This window comes from Canis aureus, chromosome 31, assembly GCF_053574225.1.
Source record: "Canis aureus isolate CA01 chromosome 31, VMU_Caureus_v.1.0, whole genome shotgun sequence".
In the NCBI taxonomy this organism is placed as follows: domain Eukaryota; kingdom Metazoa; phylum Chordata; class Mammalia; order Carnivora; family Canidae; genus Canis; species Canis aureus.
The window spans coordinates 21,738,321-21,760,794 of record NC_135641.1 but is presented as its reverse complement, the minus strand read 5'-3'; the positions used below and the strand labels follow the sequence as shown (position 1 = coordinate 21,760,794).

Genomic DNA, 22,474 nt, shown 5'->3' with positions numbered 1-22,474 from the left:
TTCATTATTTCTTATGCACTGCAGGTTGATTGGGTGATTCTTCAATTCCAGGTCAGCTCAGCAAGAGCTGAATGATGTAGCTCAGTGGTTTGGGCCTCAGTCGGGATGACTGGGTTCTGTCTCTATGTGGTGTCTCCTTCTCCAGTAGGCTAGCCTAGGCTCCTTCATATGGTGGCCTCAGGATTCCCAGAAACAAACAAACAAACAAAAAAACGGGACAAACATAAACGGTTTTCAAGCCTCTGCCTGCCCCACATTTGCTAATGTCCCTATTGGGCAAAACAAGTCAGATGCTCAAGCCCAGATTCAGGGAGGGAGAAATAGAATTTACTTGATTGGAGGAGCTACAAAATATTGGGGCCATTTTTTCCCCTACAACATTTACTCTTCACAGCACTGTCTCTAATAACCAACAGGGGCACCTGGGTGGCTCAGTGGGTTAAACGACCAATTTTTTTTTTTTAAGATTTTATTCATCCATTCACGAAAGACACAGAGAGAGAGAGAGAGAGAGAGGCAGAGACACAGGCAGAGGGAGAAGCAGGAGCCTGACGTGGGACTCGATCCCCGGTCTCATCCCCTGGGCCGAAGGCAGGCACTAAACCACTGAGCCACCTGGGCTGCCCGAGCAACCAACTCTTGATTTCAGAGTCATGATCTCAGGGTCCTGGGATGGAGCCCTGCTTCAAGCTCCTGGCTCAGTAGGAAGTCTGCTAGAGGATTCTCTCCCTCGGGCAGCCCTGGTGGCGCAGCAGTTTGGCGCTGCCTGCAGCCCAGGGTGTGATCCTGGAGACCTGGGATCGAGTCCCATGTCAGGCTCCCTGTGTGGATCCTGCTTCTCCCTCTGCCTGTGTCTCTGCCTCTCTCTCTCTATGTGTGTCTCTATGGATAAATAAATAAAATCTTAAAAAAAAAGGATTCTCTCCCTCTCCTTTGCCCCTCCCCCAGGTATCTCTCTCTAAAATAAATAAATCAATCTTTAAACACAGAGTAGATGACTTAAAAAAAAAAGAGTAGAGGTCTTGTTGAATAAATCAAGCATCCATACAATAGGATAACAATGTAACATTTACAAAGGATGAAAAGGAAGAGTTAACACTCTGGGGAAATGTTCTCCATATAGAATTAAGTGAAAGAGTAAAAGGGTTTTTAAAAAATCTCATTTTGTGAAGTAAAAAAAAGTTAAAAGCACAGATTTTTATTTATTTATTTTAAAGATTTTATTTATTTATTCATAGAGACACAGCTAGAGAGAGAGAGGCAGAGACACAGGCAGAGGGAGAAGCAGGCACCACGCAGGGAGCCCGACATGGGACTCGATCCCGGGTCTCTAGGATCACACCCTGGGCTGCAGGCGGCGCTAAACCGCTGCGCCACTGGGGCTGCCCAAAACCACAGATTTTTAAAAAGAGATTGGAAGGACAGCAACAAAATGTTAATATATCTAATGATGAAATTACTTTTAATTTCTTCTTTGTGCTTTCCTGTATATAGATAACAATTCTATTGTCCTGCATTTTACCTAAGCACTTTACCTGTTATTTACTTAATCCTTACAATGACCCAGTAAGATATAGTTTAGCAGTATCATTGTCCCTATTTTATAGATGAGGAACCTAAGACACAGGGAAGCTTTTCAACATTCCCAAAGTCACACATCAGGTAGAAGAGAGATCCTTGATTTGATTCTAAACAGCATTCTTAACTAGTATTATTTCTTCTAAGTCAAGTGATTTGTCTGGGACCAGAGTGTGATGTTTGGTAAATAGACTCTATCACTGGTTTTAAAAGGTTAAAAAAATATTGCAAAAGTAATATACTCCATAAGTATATAGAATAAAAAGATAAAATTCCACATTCCAGGATTCCAGTACCATCCTCAGAGAAAGCCATTAACAGTTTTGTATGTGTCCCTCCAGATCTTTCTTTTATAAGCATTTACATACCTAAACAGGACATGTATATGTGTGTATGTATAGGTGTGTATGCATTAGTGTGTGTGCATACTTTTCCCCCATATACGAAATCACACTTTACAGTCATTATTTGGTGACATTTTGACAGGCTTTGGAGATTCTTTTTTTTAATTTTTTTAAAGATTTTATTTATTTATTTATTTATTCATGAGAGACACACAGAGAGAGGCAGAGACACAGGAAGAGGGAGAAGCAGGCTCCATGCAGGGAGCCCAATGCAGGACTTGATCCCGGGACTCCAGGATCACGCCCTGAGCCAATGGCAGGCGCTAAACCGCTGAGCCACCCAGGGATCCCCAGATAGGCCTTATTCTTTTTGTGATTTATCAGACTCTGCTAAATAGAATGAGTCCCAGAAATACCCTCCTGGTATGGCCTTTCTTCAACAGGGTGAGAGCAAAGGGTCCCCAGAGAGTTTAAGGAAGGAGAAACATAATTGCAAGAGATGTAAAAAATGACCCCAAAATATTTGTAACAGGTTGCATTTGTTTCCTAGGATTGCTGTTACAAAGCATCACAAACTGAGTGGCTTACAGCAACAGAAGCTTTTGCTCTCACAGTTCTGAAGATGAAAAGTCCAAAATCAGAGTATCAGCAGGACTGTACTCTCTGGAGGTTTCTAGGAAAGAATCCTTCCTTACCTCTTCCAGCTTCTTGAGGCTACCAGCAATCCTTGGCTTGTAGGAACGCCTACTTCCCCTTCCTCTCCTTCCTCACATAGCCTTCTTCCCTGTGTGTGTGTCTTTGTGCATCTGTCCTCTTATAAAAACATCAGTGACTGGATTTCAGACCCACTTTAATCTAGGATGACCTCCTCTTAATTTAGGTAATTACATCTCAAAGTCAATAGCCAAAATAAATGTAAAGAAAAAATTAAAATACCTAATTATATCTGCAAAGATCCTATTTCCAAATAAGGTTACATTCCGAGGTTCCAGGTAGCAACTTTTAGGTGGAACTTTTAGGGGGGCCCCTATTCAACCCACTACACAGGCCTAAAGTTTCCACCTGAACAAAAGTGCTATTACTCAACTGTCAAAGAGCATGGTATTCCGTTTAGAACGTATGGATCAAGCCCACTAGGTTTTGAGAGACTTTCAGTTGAGAAATTCAATGCACTGTCACAAAACTCCAAACAAAATTAATTTCATTTTATCTGTAAAAATGAATTTTCATCTCATGGACAGTGATGCAGAACTTTTGAATTTTAAGTAGAGGATCACAACTTAAAGACCCCCCCCACACACACTGCATTTTTACAACATAGATGTAGCTTATATAATTCTGTACCTTTACAATTTTGCAGTTAGGTCTTTTGCTATATTTTTTAATAAAGATTTTATATACTTATCCATTAGACACACACACAGAGAGAGAGAGAGAGAGAGAGAGAGAGAGAGAAGGCAGAGACACAGATTGAAGGAGAAGCAGGCTCCATGCAGGGAGCCTGATGCTGGACTCAATCCCAAGACCCCAGGATCATGCCCCAGGCCAAAGGCAGGCAGTAAACTGCTGAGCCACCCAGGGATCCTCCAGGTCTTTTGCTTTAATCATGACCTACCACACACAGCAGGGACAGGAATAAGATTATTTAAGAAGGAGCTCACCAAATGGATTCCAAGTTAAATGGTCATTTCTTCAACCTTTCCACTCTGGGAGTAGAAAAGAGAACAATCTCTATTCCCCACTCAGGGCTTAGCTCATCCTTGTCAAGAATTCTCACCTTTCCTTTAGCACTTTTAGTGAGGGGCAGCTCATTACCTCCTGAGACAACCCACTTCACATCAGGACAACAATTTCATCTACAAAACTGTCCTTCATGTAGGTTCTATCGTCTCTAATGCTTCAGACTAGAACATAGAGGTTCAGAGAGGTATGTACATCATGCAAATGACCAGAAAAGTGTGGAAGGATATCTATCAAAGATTTCATGCGATTTTCTGTATTTTCCTAAAATATTACAAGAGTAAGTGAATGAATTTTTTTTTAAGATTTTATTTTTAAGGGCAGCTCGGGTGGCTCAGCGGTTTAGCGCCGCCTTTAGCCCAGGGCATGATCCTGGAGACCCAGGATCGAGTCCCACGTCGGGTTCCCTGCATGGAGCCTGCTTCTCCCTCTGCCTGTGTCTCTACCTCTCTCTGTGTGTGTGTCTCTCGTGGATAAATAAATAAAATCTAAAAAAAAAAAAAACATTTTATTTTTAAGTAATCGCTACACCCAAAATGGGGCTGGAACCCATAACCTTGAGATCAAGAGTCGCACACCCCACTGACTGAGCCAGCCAGGCACCCCAAAATGAATGTACTTTTAAAAACTATAATAATGGGCAGGGGGGAATCCCTGGGTGGCTCAGTGGTTCAGCGCCTGCCTTTGGCTCAGGGCGTGATCCTGGAGTCCCAGGATCGAGTCCCGCGTCGGGCTCCCGGCGTGGAGCCTGCTTCTCCCTCCTCCTGTGTCTCTGCCTCTCTCTCTCTATGTCTATCATGAATAAATAAATAAATCTTAAAAAAAATAAAAACTATAATTATGGGGTCTTCCGTTCAAGGCCACGTTAAGTGGAACCGCTCCCGCCGCCAGTCCTGGTCCCTGGGGGCAGCCCCCACGGCGTTAGCCTCCGCATCCCTGGGACTAACACTCGGGGAGGAGTTGTTAGAGGATGGACACTCAGCAGCACCAGGCAGTTTCACTAACTGCGTGATTTGGAGGGAAGGAGATAAAGCGCTTCAGGGACAGTGGAGACCCCTTCGCCTCAGGTATGCACAATGTACGGGAGGATTATCGTCCTCATCATTGCTGTCGTCAGCTACGCCAAGTGTGGGACCTCCCCCCCACCTCCAAGGCCAGTGATTGCGCCAGAGCCCCTGCGTGCAAGCAAGCAGGTGACGCTGCCGCTGACGGCCAGCTGGGGGTAGGGGAGGGAAGGGGGCGCTCCCCGGTAGGGGCCGCGGGAACGGTCACGTGAGGCCCCGCAACGCGGGCGGGCGTACCCTCCGTCCCTCCTCTTGCACCTCCGGATGCCCACGGGCGCGCGCCGCGTCCTCAGGCGCTCCGGGCTTCCCCGCGTCACCTGCGGCCAGGGCGCCCCCCGCGACGCCGCCATTCATTCCTCCTACACGGCGCGCGCAGCCCGAGCCTCGGGAGCCTCGGGAGCCTCGGGAGCCTCCGGGGCCGGGAGAACTGCGGGACGCGGGGCCCCCGGGCGCCCGGGTTTCGGCGCCGGCAGCGGGGGTGGGGGTCTACTCTGGTGCGCGCGCGTCGGCCCAGTTACCGAGATCCGTCCTAGGAGAGACCGAAATACACAGACTCAGGAAACGGTAACAGTAACGCGTAGGGAGCGGGTCCAGGCGTGGAGCCATCCAGAAAGGCAGAGACACTTCTAAGAAGCAGAAGTAGACTGACACAAAGAGACGCGGGGCGCAGGGACAGATACACACGAGAGAGAGACTGAGGGCTAGGCAGCCAGACGCAGACGCGCGAAGAAACGCTCCATAGAAACAGTGTAAGACCCGAAGACCAATCCGACACAGACGCGCCAACGGCGGCGACACCACCCACCGCCTGAGCCATTCCCACGTCCGCGGGTTCGCACAGTTGAGCACACCGGACCCGTACGGGACCTCCCCTCCGGCGCGTTTCCGGGGTCTCCTCTTTTGAATGCTGCCCAGACGCCAGGCTTGCGGCCCCGCCCCTCTCCCGTCGCCAGTCCCCCTCCCTCGCCCCCGGGAGCCTCCCGGCCAGACCCTCCTCCCGCCCCGCGCTCCCCAGGCCCGCCTCTCGCAGCCAGATCCTGCACCCGTTGGCCCGCACCACGGTCCAGCCGCCACTCCCGCCTCGGGCAGGACCCTCCCACGAACGCTGCCGGCCCCCGGGGGAGTGCAGGGCGCGCTCGGGTCCGCTCCCCCACCCCCGCCCCGCCTCTCTCCCCCGGCCGATGCCCGCCCCACCTCCCCCGCGCCCCGCCTGCCGCGCTCTGCGGCAGTCGGGCGCTCATCGTCATTCCGCTCCTGCCGCCGCCGCCACCCCCGCCCCCCGCGCGCCGCCCCCGCCCGGTCCCCGTCACCACCTCCGCCGCCGCCGCCGCCGCCTGCCCAGCGGCCCGGGAGGCGGAGGCGCGGGGGAGGAGGCCCCGCTTGGCTCCGCAGCCCCGGATGCTGCATGACTTCATCCTTCCGCCGGCTCCCCTGCTGAGCTAGGGCCGGTCCGGCAGCTAGCCCGCCGCCCGCGCCCCGCCGCAGTCCCGCGCCCACCCCGCGCCCGCCATGTCCGAGATCCTGCCCTACAGTGAGGACAAGATGGGCCGCTTCGCCGCCGATCCCGAGGGCTCCGATCTCTCCTTCAGCTGCCGCCTGCAGGACACCAACTCCTTCTTCGCGGGCAACCAAGCCAAGCGACCCCCTAAGCTGGGCCAGATCGGCCGAGCCAAGAGAGGTATGCGGCCGGGGCCCGGAGTCGCCGCTTGACCCAGAAACCCTTCGCCGGGCGCCCCCCGGCTGCCGTTCCCCGCCAAGCGCCCGCAGCTCTTGCCGCAGACCAGCGCAGCCAGCCGCTCGCCGGCCGGGGTTTCGGGGGGGGGGGGTGTCCCCGCTGCAGTCTTGTGTCCCTCTCTTCCCCTCTCCCGGGAACGCAGTGCCCCGGATTCGATGCTCGCCACCTCTGGAAGTAGAGCCCTGACACCTGGGCAAGGGGGAGGGGCCGGCCGGGGCATTTGGGGCTGCCCGAAGTGGGAACGTGGGGCGACGGGCCGCTTCTTCAGGATCAAAGGCTGAGTCGGTGGATGCTTCGGAAGAACCTTCGGGTGGGAAGGGACGTCCGACTGGAGAGAGGACAGAGGGGCTGGGGATTCGGTTGCCCTCGTTGCTTGCTTGGGGAGGGGGCTCTGTTGGTGCCAGGATCGGAAGAGAGAGGTTCAAGCGGCGAGAGGGTGAGGGTGGGCAGAGGGCTGCACTAGCTGAAGATTCTGTTGGAGAAGGGGGTCTGTCGAAGAAGGGGCTCCCAGGAGCAAAAGGATGATCAGCTCGGATGGAGGAGAGCTCAGGTGGCGGGAGGGTTTGGACTGGGAGGTTGAACTGCTGGTTGGAAGAGGGGGCGTTCCTCCATCGGGAGGGGAGGAGGGCCTGTGGGAGCTGGGCTCGGCGGAGGGTCGAGTCGTTGGAATTCCGATGGGGAGGGCACTGAGGCACGGGCGTCCGAGGGGCGTCACTGGGCCACCGCAAGTAGCTGTTCGGGGCGCGAGGACGCGGGGCCCGCTCTCGCCGCCGCTGCCCCCCGAGGCCGCGCGGCTGACGCGCTTTCTCCCTGCGCAGTGGTGATCGAGGATGACCGGATAGACGACGTGCTGAAGGGGATGGGGGAGAAGCCGCCGTCCGGAGTGTAGACGCGCCGGCTCGGGCGGCGGGCTCCGGGCCCAGCCCCGCAGCGGCCAGGAGCGCGAGCCGGCTATGCGGCTGCCGGCGCCCCCCGCCCCGGCCCAGGCGCCCGCGGGCGGGGGCTGCAGGGCCGCGCCGCCTTCGGGTTGGAGTCGCTGCCGCCGCCGCCTGGCACTCCGGAGCTGTCCGCTTCAGCACCACGGCGGCGGCGGTGGCGGCGGCGCGGACCGGCCCGGAGCCCGCCGCCGCGCTCATGCACTTTAGAACCTCGGGCCGCAGCCCCACCCCGCACACCGGAACGGACACAGAGACCCGCGGCTCTCAGCCCCCGACCCGCCCCCTCCCGCACGGCTCCCCTGCCCCGCCCCTCTCCGGCCGGTCTGGTCTGCAGAGCCGGCTGCCGGCCGGTGTCGAACCGCGCGCGCAGCCAGGGATGTTTGGCTGCGTATTTGCATGAGCTTCCCACCCACCTGAGCCCAGCCCTCCAGGCCGCTCCCTCACTCCCACCCCTGTCTGGCGTGACCCCAGCCTCAGCCTCTTTCTAAGGGACTTCCTCAGCACATTTGTATTTTTATATCCGACTCTTTGTTTACTGGCTCCCCTCATGGTTCATGCCCTCCCCCCTCCGCCCAGTCTCGGCCACGCTCTTCTGCGCCTGGCAGATAGGATGGGTGTTGAGTCTGAGATGGAACAAGCCCCCAACATGGTAACCAACCACATGGCCAGTCTGCCCAGGCCTGACCCCAGGCGACTCTGGCAGACCCCTCCTCTCAAGATATCACCTTCCAAGGGCCCAGGGCTGATTTTACTCTGGACCCCTGCATCCTGCCCCTGGGAACCCAAGTGAGGACTGCTCTGCACCTTTGGATGACACCTGTGGCCCTGGAGATGTTTTCAACCCAGGGGTGTCCTTTGTAAATGTTCCTCCATCCTCACTGTACCAGGAGTGTGTGAATAAACACAGACCTCCCTGTGTGTGTGTGACCACTGTTTTGGTCTGCTCAGGAGCCAGGCCAAAATGGCTCCAATCCCTTTTGGGGAGGGGGCAGATTCTTGGGAATCTCAGGTGCATGTTGCTGGCAAGGAAGAAGTTGCCAAGTAAACAGGTAGGCCAGCCTGGCCTGAGAACATTACAATGTAGCTTCCTTGGGTAAATACATAATCTAACCAGGATAAGAGGCTCGAGTTGGAGCTGAGATTAGAAGCATAACACAATCTTGATTCAAAGTCTGCAGCCTCCTGTGAATAAATCCAGGTTGAATGGGGGTCAGTAACAGGACCCAGGGATACAGGTCTTGAAGTCTGGCTGGCATGTGGAGGGGTCATGCTAAGCTTTGCCCCAGGGGATGATCACTGGTGGTTTAGTACTAGGAAAAAAACTGAGGAACCCAAGAAGGAAACCAGAAACCTGGGATTTGGGATCTAGTTTGACCTGGGCTGTATTGTTTCCTGTGGAGTCACTTCCATCAGCTCTATCTTAGGCACGAGGCCTCTGGGATTGTGAGCACCTTGAATCAAACCCTAAGCCTTTAGTCAGGAATTCAGCTACTTGAAGAGCCCAGGGCAGAAAGGCAGGGAAGACAGGAGAAACATGCCTCTGGCCTCACAGCTGAATGGCACTGAGGAAGTCCTCATGATCCGAGTCCTGGAGGAAGCAGGGCGAGGTGGGAGGTCTAGGGGGTGAAAGGATCTTGGTCCCAAGGGCCAGCTGGGCCACAGTGAGCTCTTTGCCCTTCTGCATGATGTAAAGATGGAAGTGGAAACCACTGCCATAGGTTGCATGCCTCAGGGACCAGCCATATCGGGCTTGGGCATAGTGTCTGATCCGAAAGTGGGGAGCAGCTGAGGTCAATGAGATGAACCGGCCTCCATGGACCAGCACCCGGCTCACCTGCAAGGCAGACAGAGAAGCCACTGGTGAGGAGTCTATCTCCAGGTTCTCAAAGGTCAGTATGGTCCCAGATACCCTTGCAGGTACCACCCTACATTCTGTAGCTCAGGGCTCTTCATGGCAAGAGTGAGCCTCCTCTCTGTCCCTAGTCATTCCATGGAGGTAGGGCTATCTTCTACCCAGCCAGGAGCATGGGCATGTCGTCAGGTATAGGGGGCACTGCTTTCTGGTCAACTGCTCACTCTCCTAGTCTGTGTAACCTATCTGGAAGCTGGCTGTTAATTCTTCCCTATGGTAACCCAATAGCCAATCATCAGCATCTGTGAGCCTGGCCACTCCTGCCCCCTATAATCTTGACCCAGCTTAACCACCTTCTCCTTCAGGTCACCACAGTCCTAAAGGTGACCTACCACTTGGCTCCTTCTGGCTTCTGAGTTCTTTCAATCTCCCAAAACCCCAATCCCTTCTCCCCACCTCTTGGTCTGCCCTCCTTTTTTGTTGCTCCCTCACCTCACTCAGCACCTGATCCATGGTGTGGACACCTTCAGAAGACACATTCCAGGGGTCCTGTTCTCCAGCTAACAGGGCATCCAGCGTGCCCTTCTCCAGCACCACGTCGAAGGAGCCACTGGGGAAGTCCAGTGCCCGTACATCCATGGTCTCCCAGCGCAGCGTGGGTACGTGGGCATAGCGAGCCTGCATAGCAGCCACCACTACTGATGAGTAGTCCACACTGGTGACATCAGGGAAGCCCCCAAGGAACAGCTCGTAGCTCAGCGCACTGTTCCCACAGCCTGAGGTGGGGATGGGTGGCAAAAGGGTTAGGTTAGCTTTGGTTCTCACTTCTCCCAATTATCCATCCACCCTTGGCCCTTTTGCTCTCAGCCTAAACTAAACCCTCCCAAACTGTGGGACAAGCAGCGTGTGCAAAAAAGAGCATGAGCCTTAGAGTCCTACAGACCCGGGCCCATATCCTAACATTCCTTCCTGTGTAGATTAGGGCAAGTTGTTTACATACTGCGAACTTAGACTTCCTATTCAGAAAAATGAAGATGTAATACCTAGCCTACATGCAGGATGTGATACACTAAATTTAAAAACTAAAACAGCTGGGGAATAGCTGAAGGAACTCTGAACTTCCAAGTTCTAAGATCTAGATTCTGATATGTCTAGTCATACAGCCATGGCAAGTCATTCAGCTCTGAGCCTGTTTCCTCATACTCAGAATGGGGTTACTATTCGCATCATTAGGACCATATCATTATTTGGTTAATAGTATTATCCTAATCCCTAACCTCTCAGGGAAGCTTTGATGCTATCAGCCCTGCGAAGACTTCATGTTAGGGGTTACTACTCTGTTTTGGTTTCCCAGGCAGAATTAACCAGTGTAGGGGAACTTGGTGGGGACACACGGTGGAGTTGATTCCTTGTAATTCCTTAAAGTATTAAGTACTGTATTTGGGTTCTGCAGATAAATAGAGAGATCATGCGCTGGTGGGAAGAAAAGATGTGTGTTCAGGCAATTGCCACGTAATGCAATGAGAGTTTCAATAGGGACAGGCTGTGAAAACACACTGGGTGGCTCTTGTGCCCACTTCTGGTGAGTTGGCCAACGCTTTCAGGGGAGTTGACAGAGTCTTGAGGAATCCTAATACTCTGGTGGGAAGTACTGAAAAGCAGTCCCAGGGGGCAGAGTATGGTGAGAGAAGGGGTGGGAGTTAGTGGACAGGATGTGGATCCACAACACACTAGGTGTGACTTCCTAAGAAGGTATGCTGGCCCTTTCACGGTCAGTCTCAGATTGGGAATGGAGCTGGACGACAGTTCTGGTGGCCCCACAGAGGATCCCCCGCTCTTGGGATTAGATTGCCTTTAATGCCCATTTGCCTCCCTAAAGAGGATCACAGGATCAGCTGTTGGGATAGCCCTAATCTAGTAGGGCTTGGCACCTGGACAGGGCACCCAGAGGCTGCTGGCTGGTCCTCAGCTGCCCCTTCCTATGTTCCTCCTTAGGCCCTACAGCTGAGGAAGAGTACTAGCTTGCCTAGGAAAGCCTAGTGGATGTTTTTCTACATTAGAACCACAACAAGCCCCAGGAGATACACTACAGGGGATGAGAGACGTGAGGGTAGCTTTACAAGAGACCCTAAGTCAGTTCAAGCTGAAATCTCACTGGGTTCTCTGACTCACAATCCCTTCACCATCCCACACCTGACCTCATATATCCTCAGAGCTCTGCCCAACTGTGGACAAACCCAAATTTCCTTCCTGTGTTTCCCTTGGTACAGGAATGGCATCTTCCAAGAGAACTTTACTAAAGGATGAAGAAAGAACAAAACCTCACCACATAGCCAATCCTGCTTACAAAGCATTGATTTCCAATCCTACTGCCTCAGTAACTGGAGGCAGGCAATAAGAAGGGGCTTGACCACTGCCATCCTGGGTAAAGCTTTAGGGAAGCCAAGCCCTGAGAACTGAGCCACATCCAAGAACCTATTACATGGGAACCCAGAGCACTGTGGATGCTATCCTAACACCAAGGGACAGAGGTGTAAGCCAAAAATACCAATTCATTAATTTATAATAGGAAAAACAACCATCATAGGGATTGAGCTGGCGGTCAGTCCTCTCTGGTCAGTCCCTTCTCTCTCCATAGGAAATACAAATTGAAGCCAAATTAGGATCAGAAGCATACAGTCAAACAAGGAGAGAGAATGAGAGTTGTGTGATACTGGCAAAGCTGGGACAGCCATACACCTGCATCTATCATGAAGATCTAGCCATAGGTACTAGACACACAAGCCCTCAGGCAGGGTACTCTGATCTCTGGACAGTCCTGGATAAGCTGCCTCTCTGACTCCCATTTTCAGTACTAATGATAGCTAACAGTCACTGAACACTGGGTTCTATGCTAAGTACTTTATAAGAATTTTCTTAGTTTATCTTCAAGGTAGCTCCATATAGAAGATACGGTTTAAGATTTTATTTATTTATTTGAGAAAGCAAAAGAGTGAGAGAGAGAGAGAGAACACATGAGTGTGTGGGAGGGAGGGCAGAGGGAAAGGGAGAGGAAGAAGCAGGATCCCCACTGAGCAGGGAGCCTGATGCGGGGCTGATGACCTTAACCAACTGAGCCACCCAGGTGCCCCTAGAAGATACTCTTATTTCCATTACCATGTTCTTTTTTTCTTTTTTTTTTTTTTTAAGATTTTATTTATTTATTTATTTATTTATTTATTTATTTATTTATTTGTGAGAGACACACAGAGAGGGGCAGAGACACAGGCAGAGGGAGGAGCAGCAGGCTCCATGCAAGGAGCCCGATGTGGGACTCAATCCCAGGAATCTGGGATCATGTCCTGAGCCAAAGGCAGACGCTCAGCCTGCTGAAGTACCCAGGTGTCCCCATTACCATGTTCTTTTTTTTTTTTTTTTAAGATTTTATTTATTTATTCATAGAGACACACAGAGAGAGACAGAGACACAGGCAGAGGGAGAAGCAGGCTCCATGCAGGGAGCCCGACGCGGGACTCGATCAAAGGTCTCCAGGATCAGACCCCTGGGCTGCAGGCGGCGCTAAACTGCTGCGCCACCGGGGCTGCCCCCATTACCATGTTCTTAAAGGAGAAAATGAGGCTACCCTAAGTGGATAAGGAACTTTCCCAAGGTCACACAAGTAGTGGTAGAGCCAGAATTTGGACACAGGTCTGTCTCACACTAGAACCAGAGCTCATAAACCACTATGCTAAACTGTCTCCCAGTTTTCAAGAGGTCTACTCACCTTTGATAGTGACATTCCATCTTTAGCTGTATCAGCATGACCATTAGGCTTTAATTCACAATGTGGCCATTTTATCAGTTTCAACAGAGTTCTAGATGCCTCTCTATGCCCATCTGTGTTGTGCAACAAGAGAAATAGAAGCTCTGGAGTCAGATGGCACCCTTCACCACTTAATTTGCTTCATGACAGTAGTGGACACTATCAGGGCTCTGACTAGATCCCCCTAGCATTCCTAGGTTTTAGCATGTCTTTCTTTCTTTCTTTCTTTCTTTCTTTCTTTCTTTCTTTTCTTTCTTTCTTTTTTTTCTTTTCTTTTCTTTCTTTCTATCATCTATCTACTTGTAGATTTTTTTTAAAAGATTTATTTATTTATTTATTCATGAGAGAGAGAGAGAGAGAGAGAGAGAGAGGCAGAGATACAGGCTGAGGGAGCAGCAGGCTCCACACAGGGAACCTGATATGGGACTCGATCCTGGGACCTCTGGATCATGCCCTGAGCAGAAGGCACTCGCTCAACCACTGAGCTACCCAGGCATCCTGGCATGTGTTTACATCTGATATTTTGCATCTCTGACACTAGGGGTTGAAACTATCCTCAGAGAGGCTTTGCCTGTGGTCACAATCCTGCTTGGCCTTTTCCCCTTCCCTGTTCCCTCACTCTCTTACCAATTTCTCCTGCAAGCACTTTCCTAATAAATGACTGGGACACGAATCCTCATTTTAGGATTTGCTTCTGGGGAATCCAACCAGAAACAACGACCTGGAACAAGGTCACCAAATCCAGCTTGCCTCCTCTTTTTGTTAAGTTTTACTGCTACACAGCTATTAGGTATCATTCACTCATGTATGGCCTGTGGCTACTTTCCAGTACAACAGGAATACTGAATAGCTCTGATAGAAACTAAGTGGCATACAAAGCCTAAGATATTTACTATTTGGCCATTTGCAGAAAAAGTTTACGGACTCCTAACCTAGAGTAAATCTTCTAATAATTATCACTCACCTGTATGGGTTGTCATGAAGGCTAAATAAGTTAGAAAGGGCCTAGCACATTCCCTAGCACCCACCAGGTGCTCAACTTATGTTTGTTGAGGTGGAATGTAACATAGGATACTCTGAGGTTGTAGGTCTTGTTCAATTTTGGGAATCTTGCCAGGAAAATTTTCCTCTGATTTTTAGAATTTCTCCCCTCTATTCAGAAAAGGATACCTCCTGGTCAAGCAGATTTTAAGGCAGTGTTAGTCTGCCAATTACCAGCATGAGAATCCGTTGTGGGCTTGTTGAAACTACAGAATCCCAAAGACCATCTTAGACCATCCCTGAAATTAAACTCTTAGGGTAGGATCCACCTTTCCAGGTGATTTTGATGGACACCAAAGCTTGAAAAACATAGATCTAGAGTAAATTTATAAATAAATACAATGGTTTAAAAGCACACAATTCAAGAGAGGATTTTTTTGTTTTTGTTTTTTTTTACCTCTGGGGAGGTGGGGTTTGGGGGGGAACCACGCAGAGAACCTTGAATATACATGGAGCCTTTTATTTTGCTAGGCATTGTCCTAGATATCTTTCATATTCAGTCATCTTAAAAACCCAGTAAATAAGTACTCTTATTTTTTTTTAAGGCTGAGAAAATGAAGTTGCAGAAATGTAGGTGTTTTGTCCAGGATTCCACAGCTAAGATTCTAAGCGTTTGCTCATGATTCCACAGCTAAGGTTACATAAGCGAAGATTCCAACACAAATTAACTACCTCCAGGGTCCAAGTTCTTAAGCACTAGGTTATACTTCCTTTCTAGTCCTACGAATGTTCTATTTCTCAAATTGCGTAGGGTTTCTGGACGCATTACATTTATTATTTATCCCTTACACGTATACTGTATTATAGAGGTCATATATATGTATATATATGTATATGAAATATTGCACTTAAACATACACATGCTTTTACAAACATCAAAATAAAAAACTAAATTGGAAGGAAACTCGTGGCCCAAACTTCACTGAAGTCCCCAGGGTTGGCAGTGGGAGAGAACCCTGAGGGCGCAGCTGGACCTCTCAGAGCCCCCCACCTTGTAAATCCCTGCATTATCTGGACGCCGTGGACAATCCCACCAACCTTGGCTGCAATCTCCCCTCCGACCGCAGAGGGCGCTATCCTCGTGCTCACTGCACATGGGGCACAGGATCAAGTTTCGGTTAGGGCGGGGAGTGTGGAGAGAGGTCTTTCTAGGTGACAGTGGCTTCCGGTGCTCACGGGCGCTAACAGATAAACGCTAGGCATCGTGCTCGAGGTGCCTGAACGTTCCTCGCCCGACTTGAGCTCGCAGTTCCGTTTCTAGGAGTGAATCTGAAGCTCAGAACGGGTTCACAACTCGTCCTAAGTCATACAGCCAACCAGCAGTGGGACTTGAACTAGGTCCTCTGAGCTCCCCAGTGCTCGAGGCTGTCTCCCCGAGGGTCCTAGGATATCTACAAACTCTGATTTCAAGACTGTCTTTCTCCGGGGCGGGTGTGTGTGTGTGTGTGTGTGTGTGACCAAGAATCTCTTGGCTTCTGTTGCCCCGGCTAAAGGTGCATCTTGGCTCCCGACTGGGTGTCCTCCGAGAGGCACAGGCTCGAGGAAAGCGGGCAGGGCCGGGTCCGGCCAGCTCCACCTGGGCTGGGCAGCGCGGGGACTACCCACCTAGCACGAGGATACGGTCTTCTGGCCGCAGCTCAGGCTCCAGGAGGGCACGGAAGGAGGAGAAGTCTCCGAACCACTCGTAAGGGGCAGAGTCCGCGGCATTCCGGTAGCGCCGGTCCCAGTACTGGACCTCACGGTACCAGCAGTTCTGCTCCGGTATCTCCCGCGCCGGGGCCGGGGCCGGGGCCCTCGGAGAGGCCATGCTGGCGGCTGCAGGGCGGCCCCGCACAGCGCCGGCACCTCCGGACCCGGCTTGGCGCCCAGTGTAGCCAATGGGGAGGGGAGCGCTCGGGGGCGTGGTCTTCGTGCCTCCGCCCACCACCTGCAGTTGCTCAACAGAAACACGTGGAACTTCCGTCCTCTGCTGAGCGCTCTTGGAAGAATACTCCGGGTGGGAAAAGCACATCATTGAGAACTGGAAGCCTCCAAACGTGCTGCTCCCTCAAACTCACAGTGTCGGACTCCCTCGACTCATCACTGCTTCCTCTCATATTTTGTCTGCCCGGCTCCTTCCATTAAGAAGCCTGAAAGTTAGTGAAAGATTCCTTTGTACCCAGTTTTGAGCACACGGCAGGCTCTGAGAGGAGGTAGGAGGCGCGCGACACAGGTCTTGGCCTCCAGGAGAGACGAACACAGACGAAGCGTGATGCCAGGCAGGGGAGAACACGAGGAATGCTGCTCTTCTGAGCAAACGTTCGATCTACTTTAGCGCCTGTGTGCCTAGAACCAAGTATGTACTGAGGAGTAAGACTATTCCCGCGCGTACGGAGTGTGCAGTCCACCAGGAAAGATGTGGAAGAAATAATTCTTAATGGAGAAAAATAGGACGCGAAACTGGTCAGCATCAGTCCGTTGGGACGGCCGGCGCGGGCAGCGGAACCTAAGTGCCGAGGGATCGGGCTTCCGGGGTGGCGGGCCAACACGAGCGGCGCACCGTCAAGATGGCGGCGGGCGTTCGGAAGCGCGGCCGGTCCGGTCCCGCAACCCGGGCTGCGGGACTCTGTGGACAATGGCTGCGGCGCGCCTGGCAAGAGCGGCGCCTACTACTGCTGGAGCCGCGCTACACGCTGCTGGTGGCCGCCTGCCTCTGCCTGGCGGAGGTGGGCATCACCTTCTGGGTCATTCACAGGGTGGCATGTGAGTGCGCCGAGGAGGAGGGGAGGGTGGGGAGGGGGACCCGAACCCCCTACCCAAACTGGGACCCAGATTTGGAGCTGAAATCCAGACCCCGGATCCAATCAGCCGTCAGTTGCAGACCATGATTTTTACCCAGGTCCCGAGCTTGCTCCACAAAAGCAAACCCTGTCTTAATGCCTCCCCCATGATGGAAGAAGGGACCCTAGAGATTGGCCCTCTACCCTGAACATACAGCCTGCCAGGCTAAGAAAATAAGCCAGCCTGGAAATCAAAAGACCTGGGTCCGAGTTAATGTACTGCTGCTCCTTCTTGTCTCTGTTGCTTTGGACATGCCCTTTCCCCTGCTGGCTCCGAATTTTCCCATCTGTTCAATTCTGAAGTCTCAGAGTCTCTTGTCCACCTGGCATTTTGTGACCACTTGAGTCCTTTTGGTCTTATTGGGGGCTCCTTTCCAAGCTGAATCTAGACACTGGGCTTAAGGCTTTCTTGCTAAAGATAATTAATTCAACACATTTACTGAATGTTTATCATGTGCTTAACACTATGTTAGATGCCAGGGGTAGAGTGGTGAAAAAATAGACACATTTCCTATCTGGGTGTATGGGCCTGGGCAAAAATAAGTTAGCAGAAAATGATAGTGGATCATTCATCATGATAGTAGTAAGCCAGGGAGCCATAAAGGACCCAGGAGGGCACTTAGGCCAGACTTGATGAGTTAAGGAAGGCTTATTAGAGTCCCCCTTGAAAGGTAAGAGCAAGGCAGTTGAGGAAAGAGAGAAAAGGGGAGGAGAGAGAGCACTCTAGGCAGAGAATCCTGTAACTAAAACTTCCAGTCAAAAGAGAACCTGCTTCCTTTGAGGAACTGAATTTTTTTTTTTTTTTTTAAGAGCTGGAACAATGCAAGTGAGGATAGCAGTGAGAGATGAGATTGTACAAGTTGAGACCAGATGGTGAAGCAGTCTAAATTGTGTGAAGGGGACAATTAGCATGGTGGTTAAGAATTTAGAACCTCGGGATCCCTGGGTGGCGCAGCGGTTTGGCGCCTGCCTTTGGCCCAGGGCGCGATCCTGGAAACCCCGGATCGAATCCCACGTCAGGCTCCCGGTGCATGGAGCCTGCTTCTCCCTCTGCTTGTGTCTCTGCCTCTCTCTCTCTCTCTCTCTCTCTCTATGTGACTATCATAAATAAATAAAATTTAAAAAAAAAATTTAAAAAAAAAAAAAGAATTTAGAACCTCATGGAGTTCCAATCTCAATTCTACCCTTAGCTCACTGTTGAACTAGTCACTTAACCTCATTAATTCATAGGTTCCTCTTCCAGAATTGGGAATAATAGATTTTAGTCTTTACCTTAGGAGCCTTGAGGAATCATTGAAGGGTTTTAAGCAGAGAGATCTGACATTTCTATTATAGGAAGAGCTCTCTGGTTGCAGGGTGGGAAATATATTGTAGTGGGGTAAACGTGGAAGCTGGAAAACTAATTGGGAAATTGTTGCATTATTGAGGCTAGAGATTATGTTAGTTCCAAATTTTATTTTATTTTTTTTTAAGATTTTATTTATTTATTCATGAGCCACACACACACACACACAGAGGGAGAGAGAGAGAGAGGCAGAGACACAGGCAGAGGGAGAAGCAGGCTCCATGCAGGGAGCCGGATGCGGGACTCGATCCGGGGTCTCCAGGGTCAGGTCCTGGGCTGAAGGTGGCGCTAAACCGCTAAGCCACTCGGGCTGCCCAGTTCCAAATTTTAGTATGTAATATCAGAAAAGGATGAAAGAGGGATCCCTGGGTGGCGCAGCGGTTTGGCGCCTGCCTTTGGCCCAGGGCGCGATCCTGGAGACCCGGGATCGAATCCCACGTCGGGCTCCCGGTGCATGGAGCCTGCTTCTCCCTCTGCCTATGTCTCTGCCTCTCTCTCTCTCTCTCTCTCTGTATGACTATCATAAATAAAATAAAAAAAAAAAAGAAAAGGATGAAAGATAGTAGTTATTTAGGATGAAAAATAGGACTTGGTGACTGGGTGTTGGAAATAAGAAACAAGTGTCAAAGATGTTACCCAGGTTTGTGACCTGGGCAGCTGGGAGGTTGATGGTGCCATTCATGGAACCCAGGAAGGGGAGCAGCTTTGGAGTAAACGGTTTGAGTTCAAGTACAGACAATTACAAACATGTTGATTTTGAGTTGCTTGGATTCACCCAGAGATAGGCAGTTGGATAAGGGGTTGGGATAGATGTCCTGGAAAAGAGCTGGAACTCTGTGTTTTGATGGGCTGAATGTGTGTGTGAGGCAGACAAGTTCTGAACTTGGAAGTAACCACACCGTCCTGTCCTTTTCCAGATACAGAGATTGACTGGAAGGCCTACATGGCCCAGGTGGAAGGCGTCATCAACGGCACCTATGACTACACCCAACTGCAGGGTGACACTGGACCTCTTGTGTGAGTTGTGATACAGGGTTCAGTGAGGACCTGAGGGACCGACCGACTGGATACCAGGCTGGGTAGCCTGACCCAGACTCCTCTTCCAGGTACCCAGCCGGCTTTGTGTACATCTTTATGGGGCTGTATTATGCCACTGGCCGGGGCACTGACATCCGCATGGCCCAGCACATCTTTGCTGTGCTCTACCTGGCCACCTTACTGCTTGTCTTCTTGATCTACCACCAGACCTGCAAGGTGAGTCCTTACTGCCAGGACCAGGGGGCCCCAACTGTCAGTGCTGGGGAGTAGGGATGGCTCAGGGTTAGTGAGCTGACCTTGTTCCCCATTGTCCCCACCTCTCAGGTACCTCCCTTCGTCTTTTTCTTCATGTGCTGCGCCTCTTACCGCGTCCACTCCATCTTCGTGCTGAGGCTCTTCAATGACCCAGTGGCCATGGCGCTGCTCTTTCTCAGTATCAACCTCCTGCTGGCCCGGCGCTGGGGCTGGGGCTGCTGCTGTTTCAGGTCAACACCTCTCCCTTCCTCCCCTTCTCTCACTCTGTATTTCCATCCAATTTTCCAATTCCCCAATTCCATCCCCCAATTTTCTGCAGCAGAGGAAGTAGGGGAGTAACCAGACAGTATGGGTCAGTCAGGGCCCTACTAAACAAGTCTAGGATCTGTAGAAAGTCTCTGTGCCCATCCCCTCAACACACACACTGTTTTCCCAATCCTCTTTTCCTTCCAGACAGCATCTATTATTGGAGTTGGTCCTTGCACATTCTAAATACTCTAAACATGTATTTGCTGGCTCACTCTGAGCATAGAGACTTGGTATCTGCCCCTTACCTTCAGCCTCCTCCCAGGCTGCTTTACCCTCCTTCCAGGAATTCGGAGTGTGGGCCCCGTCCTGGAGGGGAGGAGTTGCTTTGTGTGTGTGTGTGTGTGTGTGTGTGTGTGTGTGTGTGTGTCAGAGAGAGAGGCATCTTTGAGTGGGGTAAATGGCCTTGGAGCTGATCTCCACTCTTCCTCTCCCATACCTCCCCCAGCCTGGCAGTCTCCGTGAAGATGAATGTGCTGCTCTTTGCCCCTGGATTGCTGTTTCTTCTTCTCACACAATTTGGCTTCCGTGGAGCCCTTCCCAAGTTGGGCATCTGTGCTGTTCTTCAGGTACTGCCCCACTACCCCTTCTCCTTCCTAATGAAGGGGAGGCTACTCTCTGGCCTCCTTCCATCATTGAGACTTTTTCAAAGCTAACAGGGTTTTTGGGAGTTGATACTGGGCTTTACTTTTATTAGTTCTAAAATAAGGGCATTGAACTGGATGGTTTCTGAGGGTCTGATTCTGCCCATTTATGACTTGGTGAATCCAAACTTAAAGTTCTGTTATTACCTGCCTTCTCAGCTTCTTTGGCCCCAGCCTCTGGCCTAGATGTGGAGGCTGGCTTTCCTGCTATTCCTGGGGGAATTTGGGATCCCCTGAGACCTACACCCTCTGTCCACTCCCCTTGATGATTATTATGAAAGCTCGAGTCTGGGCATCTCTGCTGATGTCATACCTGTCTTCAGGTGGTGCTGGGGCTACCCTTCCTGCTGGAGAACCCCATTGGCTACCTATCCCGCTCCTTTGACCTTGGCCGCCAGTTTCTCTTCCGCTGGACAGTGAACTGGCGCTTCCTCCCTGAGGCCCTCTTCTTGCATCGTGCCTTCCACGTGGCACTGTTGGCCGCCCACCTCACCCTGCTCTTTCTCTTTGCCTTCTGCAAGTGGCACAGGTGAGAAAGGGGAGCAGTATCATGGGCAGAGTTGGGGGAAGGATAAAGGGCCTGCTTGGGGGACGTGTTGAGTTCATGTGCGTGAATCTAGAGCTTGCCCTAGGATGGGGGCTTGATAAATATTTGAATGGCTTCTCCCCAGGACAGGGGAAAGTATCCTGTCGCTGCTGAAGGATCCCTCCAAAAGGAAGGTTCCACCGCAGCCCCTCACACCCAATCATATCCTTTAAATCATGGGAGGGTAAGTCTTGCCCTCTCCAGGTACAGTTGGGGTGCTGGTCAGTCAGCCCTGGATGGCTGGTGAGCCAGGGGAAGGAAAACGAGGTGCCAGTAATAACTACAGGCCCTGTTCATGGAGTAGAGCTGTTCCCTCCACCACTCTGCACCACTGTGCTAAGCACTTTACATATTTAAGCATATTTCATTCTTAATCCTAAATATTATTATTTGACTTACCATTATGACTACTTACTCTCTGCCTGATGCTGTCCTCAGAGAATTACATACATTCTAACATGTAAAGCTCACAAGAGACTCTGAAATAGGGAGGCTTTTTTTTATTATTATTATTATTATTATTATTATACTTATTTTACAGATGACAAAATCAAGACATTAAGGAGTTTAAGTAATTTACTTAGGTCACTCAGTTTGTAAGTGATGAATTTAAACTCACAAGGCCCTGTGGTCCTAGTATTCTTGTCTCCACATTAGATTGAGGAGCAAGCCTGGAGAAGTTAAGAAACTTGTCCAAAAGTATGCATCTCAGAAATGTAGATCCAGGGGGCTATCTGACCCCAAACTTTTGCCCCTTTGCTTTGGAACCTCCCTGCCTGCCCCCATCCCAACTCGTGGCCCTCTACTCCTGCCCTTGGCCTTGACCACTGCATACAGATCATCTCTACTCTCTTCACCTCCAACTTCATTGGCATCTGCTTCAGCCGCTCCCTCCACTACCAGTTCTACGTCTGGTATTTCCACACACTGCCTTACCTCCTGTGGGCCACGCCTGCACGCTGGCTTACACATCTGCTCAGGTACTGGCTGGGACCATCTGGGCTAGTGGGAAGGGCCAGGGAGCTCCTCATCCCAAGGCTAACCGTGGAGGGTTGGGGGCAAGCCAAAGGGCTGCAGGCTTAGAAACTGGGCAAAACCTGAGCTTATTTCTCATCTCCAGGTTGCTGGTGCTGGGGCTCATCGAGCTCTCCTGGAACACATACCCATCCACGTCCTGCAGCTCTGCTGCCCTGCACATATGCCATGCTATCATCCTGCTGCAGCTCTGGCTGGGCCCCCAGCCTTTCCCCAAGAGCGTCCAGCACAGCAAGAAAGCCCACTGAGGTCCACTTCCCTTCCCCTCCAGTCCACTCTTAGGACTCTGGATGGGAATAGACTCTGTGTCCTTCCCAATAAACCTTACCAAGTCCACTTCTGTGCAGCCTAC

The 22,474-nt window shown here is 51.2% G+C and overlaps 3 protein-coding genes and 1 long non-coding RNA gene across 7 annotated transcripts; 2 read left to right on the top strand and 2 right to left on the bottom strand.

Moving 5' to 3' along the window:
* Window positions 1–2,277: 2,277 nt before the first annotated feature.
* On the bottom strand, window positions 2,278–5,665 carry LOC144302501 (uncharacterized). The gene is made up of 3 exons (XR_013369396.1): window positions 5,532–5,665; window positions 4,964–5,255; window positions 2,278–4,454 (listed from the first exon to the last, which is right to left on the bottom strand). It is a non-coding gene; the product is annotated as an uncharacterized LOC144302501 (long non-coding RNA).
* Window positions 5,666–6,014: 349 nt separating this feature from the next.
* On the top strand, window positions 6,015–8,317 carry CAMK2N2 (calcium/calmodulin dependent protein kinase II inhibitor 2). Its single transcript, XM_077879886.1, has 3 exons — window positions 6,015–6,404; window positions 7,280–7,352; window positions 7,582–8,317. Exons 1-2 carry the CDS (start codon window positions 6,236–6,238, stop codon window positions 7,348–7,350), a joined length of 240 nt encoding a protein of 79 aa, XP_077736012.1. The 5' UTR covers window positions 6,015–6,235; the 3' UTR covers window positions 7,351–7,352; window positions 7,582–8,317.
* Window positions 8,318–8,756: 439 nt separating this feature from the next.
* EEF1AKMT4 (EEF1A lysine methyltransferase 4) lies at window positions 8,757–15,982 on the bottom strand. The gene is made up of 3 exons (XM_077879885.1): window positions 15,700–15,982; window positions 9,744–10,027; window positions 8,757–9,233 (listed from the first exon to the last, which is right to left on the bottom strand). The coding sequence occupies exons 1-3, from the start codon at window positions 15,899–15,901 to the stop codon at window positions 8,946–8,948; spliced, it is 774 nt and encodes a 257-aa protein (XP_077736011.1). The 5' UTR covers window positions 15,902–15,982; the 3' UTR covers window positions 8,757–8,945.
* A 106-nt stretch (window positions 15,983–16,088) lies between these two features.
* ALG3 (ALG3 alpha-1,3- mannosyltransferase) lies at window positions 16,089–22,458 on the top strand. 4 transcript variants are annotated; one of them, XM_077879880.1, is made up of 9 exons: window positions 16,091–16,836; window positions 19,176–19,275; window positions 19,365–19,512; window positions 19,621–19,781; window positions 20,306–20,426; window positions 20,825–21,030; window positions 21,173–21,250; window positions 21,924–22,067; window positions 22,208–22,458. In XM_077879880.1, exons 1-9 carry the CDS (start codon window positions 16,641–16,643, stop codon window positions 22,368–22,370), a joined length of 1,317 nt encoding a protein of 438 aa, XP_077736006.1. In that variant the 5' UTR covers window positions 16,091–16,640; the 3' UTR covers window positions 22,371–22,458. The 4 variants fall into 4 exon arrangements, with proteins under 4 accessions (XP_077736009.1, XP_077736007.1, XP_077736006.1 ...); XM_077879882.1 differs by having other exon boundaries at window positions 16,666–16,799; XM_077879881.1 differs by lacking the exon at window positions 21,173–21,250 and having other exon boundaries at window positions 16,090–16,836; window positions 21,925–22,067.
* The last annotated feature ends 16 nt before the right edge of the window (window positions 22,459–22,474 follow it).